The 16,356-nt window shown below is 37.9% G+C and overlaps 2 protein-coding genes across 2 annotated transcripts in view; one reads left to right on the forward strand and one right to left on the reverse strand.

Moving 5' to 3' along the window:
* gpc6a (glypican 6a) overlaps positions 1 to 4,532 on the forward strand; it is a 278,856-nt gene extending 274,324 nt beyond the window's left edge. The window contains exon 9 of the mRNA XM_066706695.1: positions 895 to 4,532. Within this exon, the coding sequence (XP_066562792.1) occupies positions 895 to 1,097 (203 nt within the window). The 3' untranslated portion in view covers positions 1,098 to 4,532. The remainder of the gene's footprint in view (positions 1 to 894) is intronic.
* Positions 4,533 to 4,939: 407 nt separating this feature from the next.
* On the reverse strand, positions 4,940 to 14,160 carry dct (dopachrome tautomerase). Its single transcript, XM_066706696.1, has 8 exons — positions 13,659 to 14,160; positions 11,899 to 12,198; positions 11,215 to 11,315; positions 9,525 to 9,691; positions 9,016 to 9,195; positions 6,564 to 6,699; positions 6,272 to 6,473; positions 4,940 to 5,903 (listed from the first exon to the last, which is right to left on the reverse strand). The coding sequence occupies exons 1-8, from the start codon at positions 13,948 to 13,950 to the stop codon at positions 5,728 to 5,730; spliced, it is 1,554 nt and encodes a 517-aa protein (XP_066562793.1). The 5' UTR covers positions 13,951 to 14,160; the 3' UTR covers positions 4,940 to 5,727.
* Positions 14,161 to 16,356: the final 2,196 nt, after the last annotated feature.

A 16,356-nucleotide genomic window follows, 5' to 3' on the forward strand; every position in this document is an offset into this window, starting at 1 on the left:
CATTATAACTGCATTACAGTCTGGTTTACTGTACAAACATGGTTGTTTTATGTTTGTATATGTTGGTATTACATTAACCGTGTATTAGTTATGCAAAAATAGAAAATGCTGCACACTAATTCAAATGCTTTGACAAACAAACATGACACGAGGTGTATTCCCACCCTGGATATTAAAAAGTATCTTGACTGGCCCAATAATATTTTAATTAAATACAAATTCCAAGCAGTTACGCACTAAGTGTTATGGCCATTTTTCCATAACCCTTCAAATCTCTCCCCAGGATGACTATATCTGGCAACGCTATCTGTGCGTGACATTCTATATAAGTATCCGCACGGCTTCATTAATCACTGAATTGCATCAAACCTCGGCTCCATTTCAATACTGCATGAATAAAATCACATCTGTCATGTTGAGGAGCCGACAGCACGAGCTGACTTTTAGCTGAGAGGAGCAGAGCAGCATCTCAGACTGGTCCTAATGATTTCAATGGGCATATCCTTGTTTGGCAAAAAAAATACTCTATATATAAAAAAGGTAATGCCAAGGATAAGGAAAATGTGTAAGCCTTAATTTGCTTTATCAAACATAAACACCACCTAATGCCTTATGTGTGTGTTTATCCCCTACTGCCTCGCTTCAGATTTCCTCACAGATGCAGTTTGGTGAAGGGTAGTTGAGAAATGTGCAAAATAGATCAGGAATTGAAAGCAGCACTGGGTCAATACTGGCATCAGTAATGGGGGGACTGGGGTCCTCCCCGGTGATCTGCAATTGCTTCAGTGAGAGCCTGTTTAAATAAATCCAATGGCACTGCAGCTATAAAAGCTTTACACTCCCAGACTCCTCTAATGAAATTTCTATTTTGTTTTGGTAAATGTTGCTCTGCAGGCGACGAAGGCAGTGGTTCGGGAAGTGGCAGCGGCTGCACTGAGGCCTGTGTCACCGAGTTCGATTTCATCAGCACGGAGGCTCCCGCTGTCGGCGCAGACAGAAGTGAAGACAAAGCTTCGGCCGTCAAGCCGAGTTACTCTCTAGTACTGACCTTCGTCCTGACCTGCACGTTCTTTGCACTTCAGAGGCAGTGGAGATAATGCCGGTGACCGCGCTGAAGGACAGCAGGCTTAGCTGTTTCACTCCCGTCACAAACAGGACTACCACCTTGGCAATTAAAACCGATTTGTAAAGGAGATCGTGCAGTGCTGCAACCTGCTTCCCCTTTTCCAAAGAATGCTTGGTGCCACCACGAAGCAACTTAATGCCAAACTGCTTTCTCCTTCTTTAGACTTTTCGGAAGACCCTCTCCTGGAGAACAACTTATTATTCAAGACGTTCTTTTAAAGAAAAAACAAATAATCTATTTTTTCTTTTATATGCTAGAAGTGATAAGATCTTACGGATATTTTCCCAGAGGTCTTTTCCTCCCCCCACCCTGTCCCACCCCTTAAAAAAAGAAATATCCTGCCACAAAATTCAATAACAACAACAAAAAATGTTATGTACCACTGTGAGAATGCATTGAAAAGTCGTAAGTGATTACTTTTAAGATATGAGCTGCCTGAAACTAAATACTAAAGAATCACTTAGTAAATAGTCCCTAAATTGAATACATACACATATGTATGCAAATCTTCATATATATATATATATATATATATATAAATATATATAATATAATAAGTATGTCTGTTACTTATTATTAGCCATTGGATTTTTAATAAAGGATAGCTCATATCTAATCAACATTTTGCTTATGACTGCATTCTATTCCTTTAAATGCAGATCATTTATTTTCTACTGGTATTTCATAATAAAAATGGTAATTTATAGTAGGTTTCTATTCATTGAGTAGCAATTACTAATCGTATTCAAGTGAGAAATGGAAAAGGCCCAGCCATTAGACTTTAACTCATGCCTCTGCGGTGTGCTTAGAATGAAGTCAGGGGTATCAACACGTCCCGTGCAGCAAGTGATCCATTGTTAAGGGAAACAATACAAGTAGCTCGAATTGGGTCCTCTGTATATTTCAAAGCCCCGAAAGCAATCCAGCCCTCCTTTTGCCCAGTCTTGTCTCCGTGCTGATACTGAGCATGCTCATAACAATGGTTCATATTGCTCTATATGATAACCTTTTAATACATGTATTTTTTAAAGAGGAATTGTGCTGCTGAGGTATGGTACATCTGTTAACAAAACAGGAGCAGAACGTTAATTCTCCTTTTTAGTCTTAGTATTAATCATCTATTTTTATAATCACAGATTTTAACTTTTATGTATTAGCTCAGGGTTGACATGTCTGTAAACATGTAATGTGTTTTGTCAACCGTTTTTTTAACTGCACATGCTAAACTCGCTCTCTTCCTAATTCACGTATCCATCCAGCTGTTCGAGAAAACAAGTGTCCGTACGCTATATCTGTTGCGCATTCTTTAATAATGATGATAATTAAACTATGTTTACTGGAGATTAAGCAAAAAAATAAGTTCACTAAATTGTACGAAGAAGAATCATATAGACGTATGAAGCTGTATTGAAAATATCAAGTCATGATCACGGTGTTCCCCAAGGAATGTAGTAACAGCACATTGATTTATAACACTTGATGTGAGGTGAAACGTAGCTCGGTGTCCAACCTTTTGAGGGAAATGTTACGGTCTTTGATCACACTGTTGGAATTTTATGTCAAAAAGAATCTGAAGGAAAACTTTTTGATAATCATAGCTTGGCACTTTTCTTATTGTAGAAGGCAGTGTTTGCGTGACATTTTATTTCCCTACTATGATATGAAATTCAGGTTTGAAACGTTTCAAGAAGAATATCGGCGGATATTTTCAAGGCAGTACTGAGAGAGGCTTTCACACATTGCATATTGGGATTCTAATTTTGAGAATCATTAGTCGCCTGCTGAGCACCAGCAGGGTCTGACATTTGTGTGGACTTGAAAGCCAACTTTTAACTTTTGTTTCATGCTTTACATGTTCCCCACTTTATATATATATACCAAAAAAAAAAATATATATATATATATATATAAAAAGCTGTCTGCATTTAAATGTGAGAGAAAGAGTTGCATTGTATGACTTGTCCATTGTTAAAATGCTTCACTATACTCAACAATGTTCCTACATTCAATTCACAGATTATAACATTAATTTAAATTCCTCACAAAGAGAAAGTCAGTTGAAATTATTTTTTAAAGCTATTAAATGTCACAGTTAAAGACTGCTTATCTTGGTGCTGGAGCTGTTTGTCTTTTGCAGATGTACCTTATAAGCAACCTGGGGGTACGAGAGGAACCTGGGAGTGACTACAGTAGGAGTTGGAAAAATTAAAGGACACCAACACTGTGAAAGTACAAAACAAAGATGCTGGTGGGTCCTAAATCTGCTGCCACTGATCACTGGGTGCAGCTCTCCACCCTGTGAAGCTGAAAGACATAGCAGGGTTGGAAATGAGAAATGCAAGTGAATGTGACAACTGTGTGAAGGTTCAATGCACCAGTAAGAATATTCAGTAGTGCAGCAAGAGCAGCGACTGTGAAGAGGCTGAATTACTAAAGTTGGCTTTTTATTTTCTGAAATGAAAGCCAACGGAAAGTAATCTCAAGTGTGGAAGTCCTGTTCCAGACATCCAAATGTCACACAGTACCTAACAGCTTTAAAACAGAATGAGTCTAACACTCAAACTAGTCTCATCCTCTTTTGCACCTTCTGTTATAAGTAGAGAATGATTTGGCACCACCTCTGAAAAGACATCAATTTCCTACACCTAAGCTTGCTTTTTATTCCATTTTGCTTTTCTTGTTATTAATCTGTTGATTCCCATGCGCTCTGAATGTATGGTGACCATATTTGTTGAGATATGATTGCAGATATATAAAATGAAGTATTTATTGAGAATTGATTTACTATATTCACACTGGTATCCAGACAATGTGTTAATGACTTTCGAAATTAAATATAAAACATGAACTGCTTAATATAAACTATTTTAGTGTAATGTTACAAGAGGCAAGTTATTTTTCCTTTTTTGTTTTTTTTGCTTTTTATCATTGCACCTTGACTATGTAATTACAACAATCTCAAGTTTTGTCTTGTTAGTTTACATACATCAGCAAGAATAATCTTGTCTTGAAAAGCCATGTTTAAAAAAAAAAAAAAAAAAAAAAAAGTCACTGCATTAAAAATTGGTTAAGATATCCATCCAACGGTATTTTACTGTGCACTACAGTATGAATCGATAGTGTTTGGAAAATATTTCAAGTTACTGGTGAACAGGCTGCTTTAAGCAAATAAGGTTCAAGTTTTATACGGCTCACACGTCGTAGAAGCAGACATGCCTTAGTTTTTTTAAAACGATTACAATGGTTTGCATTTGGGTTTTCTTACTCTTGTATACAGACAAATAATGAGAGTGTGCTAATAAACATTTATTAAAAATGAGTCTGCTGATTCTGGCTGACTTACCTTTGATGTGGTTTTAAAGCACTGATGACAGGATATTATTAAAACCTTCCCCACAACCTTTAACCTGTGTGCCATTCTTTTACAGAAAACTAGTTAGTTCACAACACTGTTTGTAGCATTTCCTATAAATGCTTCCATACATTTAGATTTTGAACTTACACTTTCTTTGCTTTTTGGTTAAAGGCTTTAGCTTCCTGTCTGACTCCATTTATGACTTTGTAATCTCTTCTAAAGGATAAGCCCCCAAAAAAATAAGTTTAAGATGTCTGTCAGTCAACAACATTGAAGTTTTAAAACAAATAAAAACCTTGTAAACTGTGGAGTAGTTAACACAAATCAGCACACCAAACACTGACAGGTGCAGCGGCCTTCTCCCACATTTCACATTCCAACCCATCAGCTCAGAAGGACAATCGATCTTGCCTGAATGTTATCTGTACATTTTTAAGGAATAATAAAAAAAAAAAAAAAAACTTGAAATCATTTTAATTTGAGAACAGATAAAAGGAGAGCAGTTGTTGGGACAGGCCATCTTTGGCATATTCAGCAATGGTAGTGGCAAATGCTGCAACATGTTTTAAAGCTCTAAAGGACTGTTTATTATGTCAATAATGGACCCCAGAGAGACTGTCAGCAAGAGACTTGGTAATACAGTAATAACAGGTAGTAAACAGTCAGCTGTGCCCCCATCCACTGTAACTCAGAAGCAGGCCTTGAAAAACTGTTCACGAATGCTTTTAAATACAAAACCCATGGACAAAGTTTGACTGTGCCTTTTATAGATTATTTTCCTTTTAAGAGATGCCACAGCCACCTGTTGTGCCCTTCGGTGCGTTTTTTTTTTTAAATGAATACAATCAGATTGTAATGAGGAGAAAAAAAATCTCAGACAATTGCAAACACTCAACAGTCATCTCAACAGCCGCTTCTGATTCTTTCATCCTAGTGTTTTTTTAAATTATGCTGCTTCCTTTGCAGTATAACTTCAAAAGGCAATACGATACAAGGGTTATTAATGTGGTTGCTATCTCACTGGATTTAATCAAAGGCCAATTTAATGTAGTGTTTCTATTCCATACAATTTAACTCTTAAGAAACCGCATACTTGAAAGAATTTAAAGTTTGACCCGGGCCACACCGCTCTATGTATAAAGCTTTGCTATTTCTCATTAAATTTTCAGGATCTAAACTAATTAATTTGTAAATCAGATTAAACTAAGCTGGGAGACTCTGTGTAATACCTGTAAAGTTAGCAAGGTTATGCGTCTTCCGTGTACTTCTTGTTTGTGAATTCGGCTTTTATAAGGGGTTCAAAGCCTTCTTTGCGCCTCCTGTGCACATAAAGCAGCAGCAGAACAAGCAGAACAAGCAGACCGAGGAACGCTCCGCCAACAGTAGATCCCAGCAGCACCGTGGCGGCAGAGTCATCTGCATCTAAAGACAAAAAAGGGGAATAAATTCAATTGAGGAGTTCAAAATACATTCTTCAGGCACTGGAGATCTACCAAATGTTATGAGAGACATAAAACCAGGATACTGACTTCAAAGGAGCCTGGAAATAAACGTTTCTTTTGTCAAATACTTGTATTTATACACACAGAGAGAGATTCTGAAGTTTTTCACACTATGATAGGTGGAGAAAGTATACATTCATATATTAAAAATATGTAAATCAATTATATATACAGCTCTGGAAAAAATTAAGAGACCACTTAAGATTGACTTCTGAACTTGCAGTGGTGTAAATTTTTTCCAGAGCTGTATATATACACACACAAAAAGGAAAACCAAAGACCAATTACCTGTGAAATCGATAGCATAAGAATACCCCAGTTGCTCTGATGTCACAAAGATGTCCTCGTTGGTCACTGTGGGGAAGAACGGCACCATGTTGTAATCTCTGTTGTGACCAATAGGAGCCATTTCTTCGGGCCAGCTGGAGTTTGGAGGCACAAACCGCTTCATCCACTCATCAAAGATGGCATCAGTAAAAGCATGCAGCACCTTTGTAGAAAGAAAACACAACAGTTAATACAGACAAGCTTTCAAAGCAATTTCAAATAAATGGTGTCAGAGAAATCGTAACAAACTTACAACAAAAATGGGATCATTAGCAGCAGAATGGGACAAAGCACTGGTCCCATTGAGGAAGGCATGAACGAGGTTGTGCAGATTATTCACAGAGGAGTCCACCTCCCCACTGGGCCTGTCAAAGCCTTCCAGAGCATTCCTAAAATAATAAGGGGGAAATCTGTTTTATGGAAATACATTTCTACAGTCATGTTTGCACTTTGCTGGTATCAAAGTTCCACATGGGAACCAAGATTAACTTTAAACCACCTCTGTGGATTCAAATTGAAAGAGGAAACTTGTGGGTTTTACAAAATGATCAAACACTATTTAGCTAAAATGTTAAAAACTGAAGTGTAAATTGTGTGCTCTAAAAATAAATTAAATTTAAATGTAGACATGAATAAATAAAACATCTATAAAAAGAGACCTTGTTAAACTCACAGAAGCTGATTTGGCTGTTCCCAATGTACACAAAAGACCCTTTATTGCTTGTACAGAAACTTAAAAGTCCAAAAGCAGATTTGAATTAATTGAAGAGGATTAAAAAGTACACACATTTTAGCAACATTTAAAATATTAAAAAAGTACAGAACATAAACTTACGAAAACTTAATGAAACTTGTTCATATGCATCAAATAAGATGAAAGATGTTTAATAAAAAACATTAAAATAACCATCTTTTCAAAGTGTGTTTTCTATACTATAATCTTAATGTACTGAATTTGAACTTGGAATTGGCGCGGCTTTGAAGTAGATTTTTCTAGCATATTATGTGGTGTAGAGGGTAAACTAATTACACTGGGGTTGTATATTTCAAAACAAAGAACTATTGCATCCTGATTTTGAAAGAGCAATATTTTAGTTACACTTTTGATAAACCATCCCTGCAAATTTAAAAATATCAAAGGCATACAATAAAACCTTCCAAATTTAAAGCAGTTGAAAAATCAGATTACTGAATTTGTTATACCCAACTAACGAACGGTCCTTTGAAGCTCTTCTACATTCTTTTCTCTGTGAAATCTTAACTTTAGTCATAGCTTTTAGCAAAACATTTTGTGGCACAGATGGTAAAATTATGGTTTCACACGATTTATATAGTTTACTTCCCTCTTTAAAATCTTAATAGACTTAAGGCTGGTTTCACAGACCCAGATTAGCACTAGTTTTAAACTACTCAAATGTTATTTTATCTAAATATCCAAGACTAATCAAGGTCTGTGAAACCAGCTGTAAAAGGCTTAACATTGAAATAAATCTGAACAACGTGGCGGGGTTATGCATACAGTCTGGCCATAGCTTTTGATTTTTTTCATCACTGGCATCAGTACTTGTAGTTGTAATAAAAAGTAAAAGTACTTCCAAGTGGAAAAATAGATTTATTTAGAGACAGATGAACTTATATCTTAATTTAGGTTGTGGTGAATAAATCTTAAAAAGTATATACTTTATATTTAATGTCTGTGAAAATATTAATTCCTTCCCTCTCAAATCTCACTTCATCTAACAATCGAAATCTTTTGATCACATTCTGATAACAGGGCAGATTTAAGACAGTGTACAGCAAAGTTGAAGCACAGTGCTCACTGGGAAGGATAACGTTCAGATTTAGATTAAAATACAATATTGTTTGAAGTACAAACTGGATACGAGAGAAATCCGTCAAGACCACTGTGCACTACGTGTTAATTAAGTGCGACAGACTTCATTTAGAGAACATGTTATCAAGAACTATCCAAATAATCTATTACAATGGCTTTCATTTAGGGGGAGATTGACATGCTACACATTCTCTCGGCATTAACATTAAGACAATGAGCTGCTTCATTATAACACAGTCACACAGCACACAGAGGCTACCGGTTGCTGTGCTGAATTAGTTTTGCTCCATTATGTAGACCTCTGTGGTGAAGATTTTGAACAAAGGAGATCCCCTACCTAATGACATTGTTTAATGTGTTTAACTGCACAGCTACAGTAACACTGTCTGGGGTTATTTCAATTCATTGGCTCAGTCATTCTAGAAAAAAACATTTTTCAGTCAATTTAATTTATTTTAAAATGAGTGCTGGTCAGGTTTAAACAATTAATAGGCAATTAATTTATTTGGGGAAATTGAAATATGTGCTATTTCAACATATCAAGGGGTTGGAAATCATTTGGCAACCATTGTCCCTGGTATTATTCTCTGATATCTTATTGTGTGTATGCACCATATAATTCCACCAGGTGGCAGGTATGAGAACAGTGGAACTTATTTATATTTAAGTATCAAAACAAATGTATATATTTGTCAGCAGACTATCAGCAGTCTGTATAAACATTGCAAACATTAAATCAATTTCAAGACAAATTAATAATAAAATAATAATTAAAAATGTCTAATATGCCAAATGTTCTCACAAAATTACCTCACCATGCAAACCAACAAACATATTAAGAGAAACTAAGACCGGAAATAAAGACCATTACCTGAAACTAAAACTGGAGTTTGTAAAATACGGAGGGCTGTCAAAATCCTTCAGCGTCAGGCAGTTCCTCACATCGTTCATGGTCGGCAGAGTGATGTTTGAGCTCTGGAACGGCTGTCTCCTCAGAACGCCCTCATTCGTCCCATTACAGAGGGTCACCAAACGGTTATATTCATCCAGACTGGAAAAAATAAAATAAAAAAACATTTAATCAGGGGAAAGAATGCAGTTCCACAAAAGAAAGTACTGTAGTTCTTTGCAACACTTTGTGGTTTATGTGCATTGGCCACCCTTTTAGGATCTGGGCAACTATTTCAGCTTCTGGTCTTAATTTTTGTTGACTACAATTATACACTATTCAAAACAAAAGTCACATTTACTGTAATACCATTATTATATGCGAGCCGTGCATACCCTGCCTGTCGGTACACATTAATTGAGCTACATATGGCCCAGCATTAACATTATTCAACAATCACATGCTTCGGACATATATGCGTTCACGTGTACCTGTCACAAACAATTCCCCACTTGGAGAATCTGGACTGAGGACTGATGAGAGAGGGGTCGTCTGCCCGGCGTCCTCCGAAGATAGAGTCTGTGCACACATCGCATTCGCTCGTCCCTAGGGCAAAGTTCCAGTAGGGAACCGCAAATGTTTCATCCCCAGTCAGTTTCTGCAAGATTGGAAACACAATAACAGGTAGGAACCTAACATTAAAGAACAAATGAATACCACAATATAAAACACAAAATTAATTTGAAGTACCTTTATTTTAGTTTGTGATGGAAGTGTTATTTCAAATATAGCTATTATCTTGTTTATGTCGCTGCTGCTCAGTTTTCTCTTTCTTCCAATTATAAGAAAACAATAAAAAAATTCTTATTGCCAAATGGAAACATTAAAAAAATAATGCCCCACTATATTTTGTCAACAAAGCAAAATACACTGCTTATTCCCCCCTTCATATTTAGTGGGGAATGTTATTTGTCTTCTAAGTTTATCATTTAACAAATGCAAATCATTGGAGCTCATGAGGAATTTAATCAAATATGTAAGGACAGACTGATTTCACACTATTTAATTATACTTTTATGAAGCTGAAAAGTCTATGACAAGAACAACAAAAATATATACAAGTTTAATATTTTTCTGTGATTTAAATAAGACAAGAAATCATATATAATACAAAACAAGATTCACTCGTCCCAATTTTCTCCTTCTGAGAATTTCATTTTTAAAAAGGATAATGTTTTTCAATGCATACTTATTGCTATTTTACATATATCAAAGCAATACCGTTACAATTATTTTCAAGGACCTGTATACTGGTAGAAGTGATGTAAATGAATAAACTTTCTTTGCCTATGAAATGTAGTCCAAGACATCATTTTATAAACACCTAGGAGGAAGGAGGATAAAATAACCCCCTAACCCACCGAAATCAATGCCAGAAATAATCTATTTATTTATGTTTGGTTTATTTAAACACTGACACCTATGATAGAAAGAGGTTAATCTTCTAGGAAATTAATCTGCTGATACAGTAGCTTCATGACAAATCATGAAAAAGTGTAACCATCCATCTTAAGAAAATATCGTGTCAGCACAGATAGTGTGTGTAATTAACACTACACAACACGGCCCCGCTGGGTAAATGGATTTGAAATCACAGACTAAATTTGCCAACAGAGAACACTTAATGAATTTGCAAGACCTGATAAAATAAAACTTTTCCAGATGTTATTGCATATCTGTTGATACCCGTTTCTATTCTAGTCCCTATTCTATTGGAGACTAAGCTTGATGGATTTATCCCAAATTAAATGTAAATGAATTTATTAAGTAGCAGTTAATTAATGTATTCATTTATTATTAAGTAGTAGTAGTCTATGGATTAATAACTAATATGGTATATTTTGTGAACTTATTATACAGAACCACAATGTGATGAAATTATAATTAACAAAGAGTGAAAATCTAACTTCCAGGTCCAACTCGTTTAACATCAAAATCAAATGTACATCCTCTTTCATGTTGAGGTGAGGCAAATAGGTTAGGACGATTTCACCCATCTGAAGATCTACTCTTTTGCAAGAGGAAACTAGGCATCACAAAGCAAATCAAATCACTAATATGCAGGATCTTCCGAGCAGACGAACTCAGAGCTGTCTTCAGGTACGTGCGCAGTGATCTAACCTGCAGATCTCGCTCCAGCAGAAGCAGGTGATATCTGTGCCAGGTGATGAAAGCAGGCCCTTTATGTGAAAAATCAATCGCTTTGAATGGGCGCCCAGGTCCTAGAGCAAAGAAGCAGAGAAACCAGTCAAATGGGGATAAAACATGTCACGTGCACACATTTGTATTGCTTTTCAGTCGCTTTACATCTTCAAAAAACCTCCTTGTTAGGAAGGTTTCCGAACCAATCGCATTACTAAACGCCATACTAAAACTCCTATAGTAGCGTCTAGTCTATTTTACCCCAATTCTACATCAAGAGAACTTTTTTGCTCTTTTGCACCCTCTTACCAAGCATAAGCTCAAACAAATCTAATTTTACTGGTAAGCTATGATCCCAGATGGCATGCCATTCAGAGTTTAGTTTCTACAATAAAAAATGTGCTGTGAGAGAAGTGGCACAGTATTTCTACAGACATTTATCAAAATAATGAAGTACATACAAAGGGTCTATTTAGTATTATATAGATGTATTGTTTCTTAGTATCTGTTATTGTAATACTGTTATATATGTAATATTGTTATTTTGGTAATACAATCTTTCTTAGTATAGTATTCAGTTTACAATAATGTCACTAGAAAGCGTTTTACAGAAAACCCTGGGCTTCACTACATTTTAAATGATACAAGATGTTTATGTCTCACCTAGGAGAGTGTCTCTCACAGAGTAGTAGTGAAGCCACACAAAATAGTTATATATGGAGATGTTGTTGAACTGTGGCTCCATCCTGTTGGGCCCCAGCAGGCCCAGCCAGTGCTGAGTGGCGATGACGTAGTCCGGGTGGGTGGTGTTCTTCGCCCGGTCGAGGACATCGAGAAACTCGTCCAGTTCGGCCGCTGTCAGGGAAAGGATGTTCTTTCGCACCACTGGAGGCTTGCGCTGCTCACAGCTGGGCCCGGTCCAGCCAAACTTACACTCGCCACAGTTGTACCCAGCAAAATTCCCTGAAAAATAAATAAATAAATATGAGCGCTTATTAATTGTTTGTTTTTGACATATTTATCACCTTACAACACTGCTACACAAATCCACACAACAACAAAAAACAGTTATAGTAATACAGTGAGGGGAAAAAAGTATTTGATCCCCTGCTGATTTTGTACGTTTGCCCACTGACAAAGAAATGATCAGTCTATAATTTTAATGGTAGGTGTATTTAAATACTTATTTCCCTCATTAACATGCAAATCAATGTATAACTTTTTTGAAATGCATTTTTCTGGATTTATTTGTTGTTATTCTGTCTCTCACTGTTACAATACACCTACCATTAAAATTATAGACTGATCATTTCTTTGTCAGTGGGCAAATGTACAAAATCAGCAGGGGATCAAATACTTTTTTCCCCTCACTGTATGGTACCATTGAATTTTAATCACAGATGTAAACAAGTTATTTACTACAATACAGATGCCTCTCAGTCATGTACATTTCACATATTTCCCCATAATGTGAGCTAGCATGACTCAGGGATTTATACTTTGGTAAATTACTGCTTTGTATTAGCTTATTCGTTAGTGTAGATATCCTGAATTTTAACCTTTAAATGGCGCCCAAGTGAGCAGAAGTAAATCTTTATCACAGGCTTGGTAACATCAATCATATGTAGCTGCACAATGTTGATTCTGTACAAAATAAAGAGACTATTATATTTTACAGGGTCATGTAAGCACCTTAAGGGATTTTCAAATTCTTGTGAATGTTCCCATGGAACACGCTTCACATGAGCTAAATGGATTTTTGTAACTTTAAGAGACATCTCCAGCTTTAGGACTACATAGATAGAGAAGATCAGATTGATTTTAAACAATGAGGTAACTGTGTTGTTACCAGTTTGCATATAGGAGATTTGGATGCCAAGACAGGAGCATTTGTTTAACACTGTGTGTGATCCTCCAGTTTCAGTGAGTAAAACCAGTCAAAGCTGGATTAAAGCTACTGACTATAGCCTCTGCACTCAAGAGATCCCATTCTAGAAACAAATAGCACAGGATCAACACACGCACGTCACACACTTCACCTGACCTCTGCGGTCCATCACATGTACAACAGGGTTAGGCTACAGGTCAAGGGTCATGGAGGTCATGAGCTCAACATCAGACTCAGATGTGTGTGGGGTACTGATGTTTTAATCCTGTGGTATTTATATATAAATTCATGAGGAATCGCACCTACTTATTTTAAAGTTTGACCCCGATTTAGTACAAAAAAAAAGATTAAAATAGGGAAAGGCGGTTTTATTCAAACAAATAACTGCAGAATTATTGCATCGTACTACAGATGTACTTCATCAATACTGTACTTAAATAATTGCAGTTAGCAGCAACATAACTGCATTAGTACTGCAGTTTATTTTTGTAAGGGATGCACAATCAATAATAATAATAATAATAATAATAATTACCAGAACAGCGGCAGGTCCGGTTGAAGAATTTCAAAGGCCATCTTTCCCGGTCGTCCACGTTTCGTAACCGGTATGGCCCACCCCAGGGCTTGTTGTCCACCCGCACGTCGGTGCAGTTCCCCCGGCCCGACAGAGAGCCGCACAGGTCGGCCGGGTCGGCGCCGAGCGGCGGGCAGCACTGCTTGGACACGATCGCCGGCACCGTGCAGCAAGCCCGGGGGAACTGCGCCTGCACGGCGCGCCGCTGTGCGCTCAACACGCACACCAGCACAGCGATCAGCCCGCAATGCATGGCTCCCCGATGCGTGCAACAGACCCGCTCTGCGGCTCAGAAGTTGCTCTGAAAGACGACTCGCCTATTTGCTGCAAGTTAAGACTTATTAAAAAGCGCTGGCACTTCAAAGGTCCACTGTAAAGAAGGGAGCGTCTTAAATTGGCCCCCGCCTTTCAGTTATTATTCATAAATATATCGACTGTCTTAACAAAAAAGCACTGCTGGGGCTACTGAGGGGGAAAAAAGCATCTATTTTTATATGGAGCAGAGGGCTGTTCAGCAGGATTAAATCAGGTCCCGTGGTGAGCACCTGACAACCGCTGCATGAATCCTGATTGTGAGCAATGTGGGATAAAGGATGCAAAGAAACCTAAAAAAAAGGTTGGATGATATGCATGAGGTCGGTGGTGTGGGGGTTCTGCTTTACCCCTACTTTCCCACATTGCTTTTTATAGGGCTTTCAACTCTGTACATGCAACTGCTGAGAAGATCCATTGGTTTGCTTCACCTGCCTACAGGGAGCAGCACACCTGGACAATTAGGATTTATTTCTGCATTTTAAACGTATCCTACATATAAGAAAAAAGGAATTTAATCCAGGAGATTAAATGTTCCCTTAAAAAGAGTCAAATTAATTTTAAGTAGAGGATAGCATTCAAGAGGTCCAGCATCCCTGTATTCTTTATTAGCTTGAACACTCAATGTTAAGTGTTCCCTTAATTTTATTGAGCAGTATATTTTATGCACCTACCTTCAGACAGTATAGTGGATCTAGTTCATAGTGTAGCAATCCAGCACTGGGGGGTCAGGGGGGGTAAGTTTTAAAGGGTTACAGTCCTGTAATGCCTGTGTAACTTTGGGGTTTGGTTACTTCCAGGGGTCAGGGGTTGGCCGTGATTGGGGGAGCCTGTCATGGGGTACAGACTAATACATAGGGGTGCCCCAGTTCCAGGGCTGCCAGATTGGGGTGAAACTGAAGCCAGGGGAAAGGATATGAAACAGGGGGCTCAAGTAAAAACTGGGGATTATTTTCCTCATAGTAATTATCCTATTAAGAGTTCACTCCATCAGCAGCAACCCCCCCACCTCACTTTGTCAGTTTTGGGGGGAAAATATGTGATTTTAGGGGATTTCTATTATTTCTGCCCAGCGAGAAAAGCGGTTCTCGTTACAATATTTAATTAGCCTTCAGGTGCTCAGTTTTTTTCTAGAAAATAATGAGGGGGGACATCACATCTTTATGGCCTCTCTCTCACCGTGTTAATCATGTGAATAGCATTAGCATTGAAAGTGTTTCCCAGGGGCACATTTTTTAACCGTTTCCTGGCTTTTTTGGAAATCTTATATCAGAAAAACTAGATGTGCTCTTAAAACTAGAATTGGCAAACATCCCACCACTTTCAGATGCAAAAATTAAATCTATTTGATCCCCTGCTGATTTTGTACGTTTGCCCACTGACAAAGAAATGATCAGTCTATAATTTTAATGGTAGGTGTATTTTAACAGTGAGAGACAGAATAACAACAAATAAATCCAGAAAAACACATAAAAAAAAGTTATAAATTGATTTGCATGTTAATGAGGGAAATAAGTATTTGACCCCTTCGACTTAGTACTTGGTGGCAAAATCCTTGTTGCCAATCACAGAGGTCAGACGTTTCTTGTAGTTGGCCACCAGGTTTGCACACATCTCAGGAGGGATTTTGTCCCACTCCTCTTTGCAGATCCTCTCCAAGTCATTAAGGTTTCAAGGCTGACGTTTGGCAACTCGAACCTTCAGCTCCCTCCACAGATTTTCTATGGGATTAAGGTCTGGAGACTGGCTAGGCCACTCCAGGACCTTAATGTGCTTCTTCTTGAGCCACTCCTTTGTTGCCTTGGCTGTGTGTTTTGGGTCATTGTCATGCTGGAATACCCATCCACAACCCATTTTCAATGCCCTGGCTGAGGGAAGGAGGTTCTCACCCAAGATTTGACGGTACATGGCCCCATCCATCGTCCCTTTGATGCGGTGCAGTTGTCCTGTCCCCTTAGCAGAAAAACACCCCCAAAGCATAATGTTTCCACCTCCATGTTTGACGGTGGGGATGGTGTTCTTGGGGTCATTCCTCCTCCTCCAAACACGGCGAGTTGAGTTGATGACAAAGAGCTTGATTTTGGTCTCATCTGACCACAACACTTTCACCCAGTTCTCCTCTGAATCATTCAGATGTTCATTGGCAAACTTCAGACGGGTCTGTACATGTGCTTTCTTGAGCAGGGGGACCTTGCGGGCGCTGCAGGATTTCAGTCCTTCATGGCGTAGTGTGTTACCAATTGTTTTCTTGGTGACTATGGTCCCAGCTGCCTTGAGATCATTAACAAGATCCTCCCGTGTAGTTCTGGGCTGATTCCTCACCGTTCTCATGATCATTGAAACTCCA

Source organism: Amia ocellicauda, chromosome 6, assembly GCF_036373705.1.
Source record: "Amia ocellicauda isolate fAmiCal2 chromosome 6, fAmiCal2.hap1, whole genome shotgun sequence".
Taxonomy (NCBI): domain Eukaryota; kingdom Metazoa; phylum Chordata; class Actinopteri; order Amiiformes; family Amiidae; genus Amia; species Amia ocellicauda.

Excerpts from the sequence above, each read along its gene's own strand:
- dct (XM_066706696.1), bottom strand. The coding sequence starts at position 13,950 with ATGCATTGCGGGCTGATCGCTGTGCTGGTGTGCGTGTTGAGCGCACAG. Across the intron at positions 9,692-11,214 it reads TGCTGGAGCGAGATCTGCAG|AAACTGACTGGGGATGAAAC; the intron begins GTTAGATCACTG and ends CCAATCTTGCAG. Across the intron at positions 5,904-6,271 it reads TTATGCTATCGATTTCACAG|ATGCAGATGACTCTGCCGCC; the intron begins GTAATTGGTCTT and ends TTTTGTCTTTAG.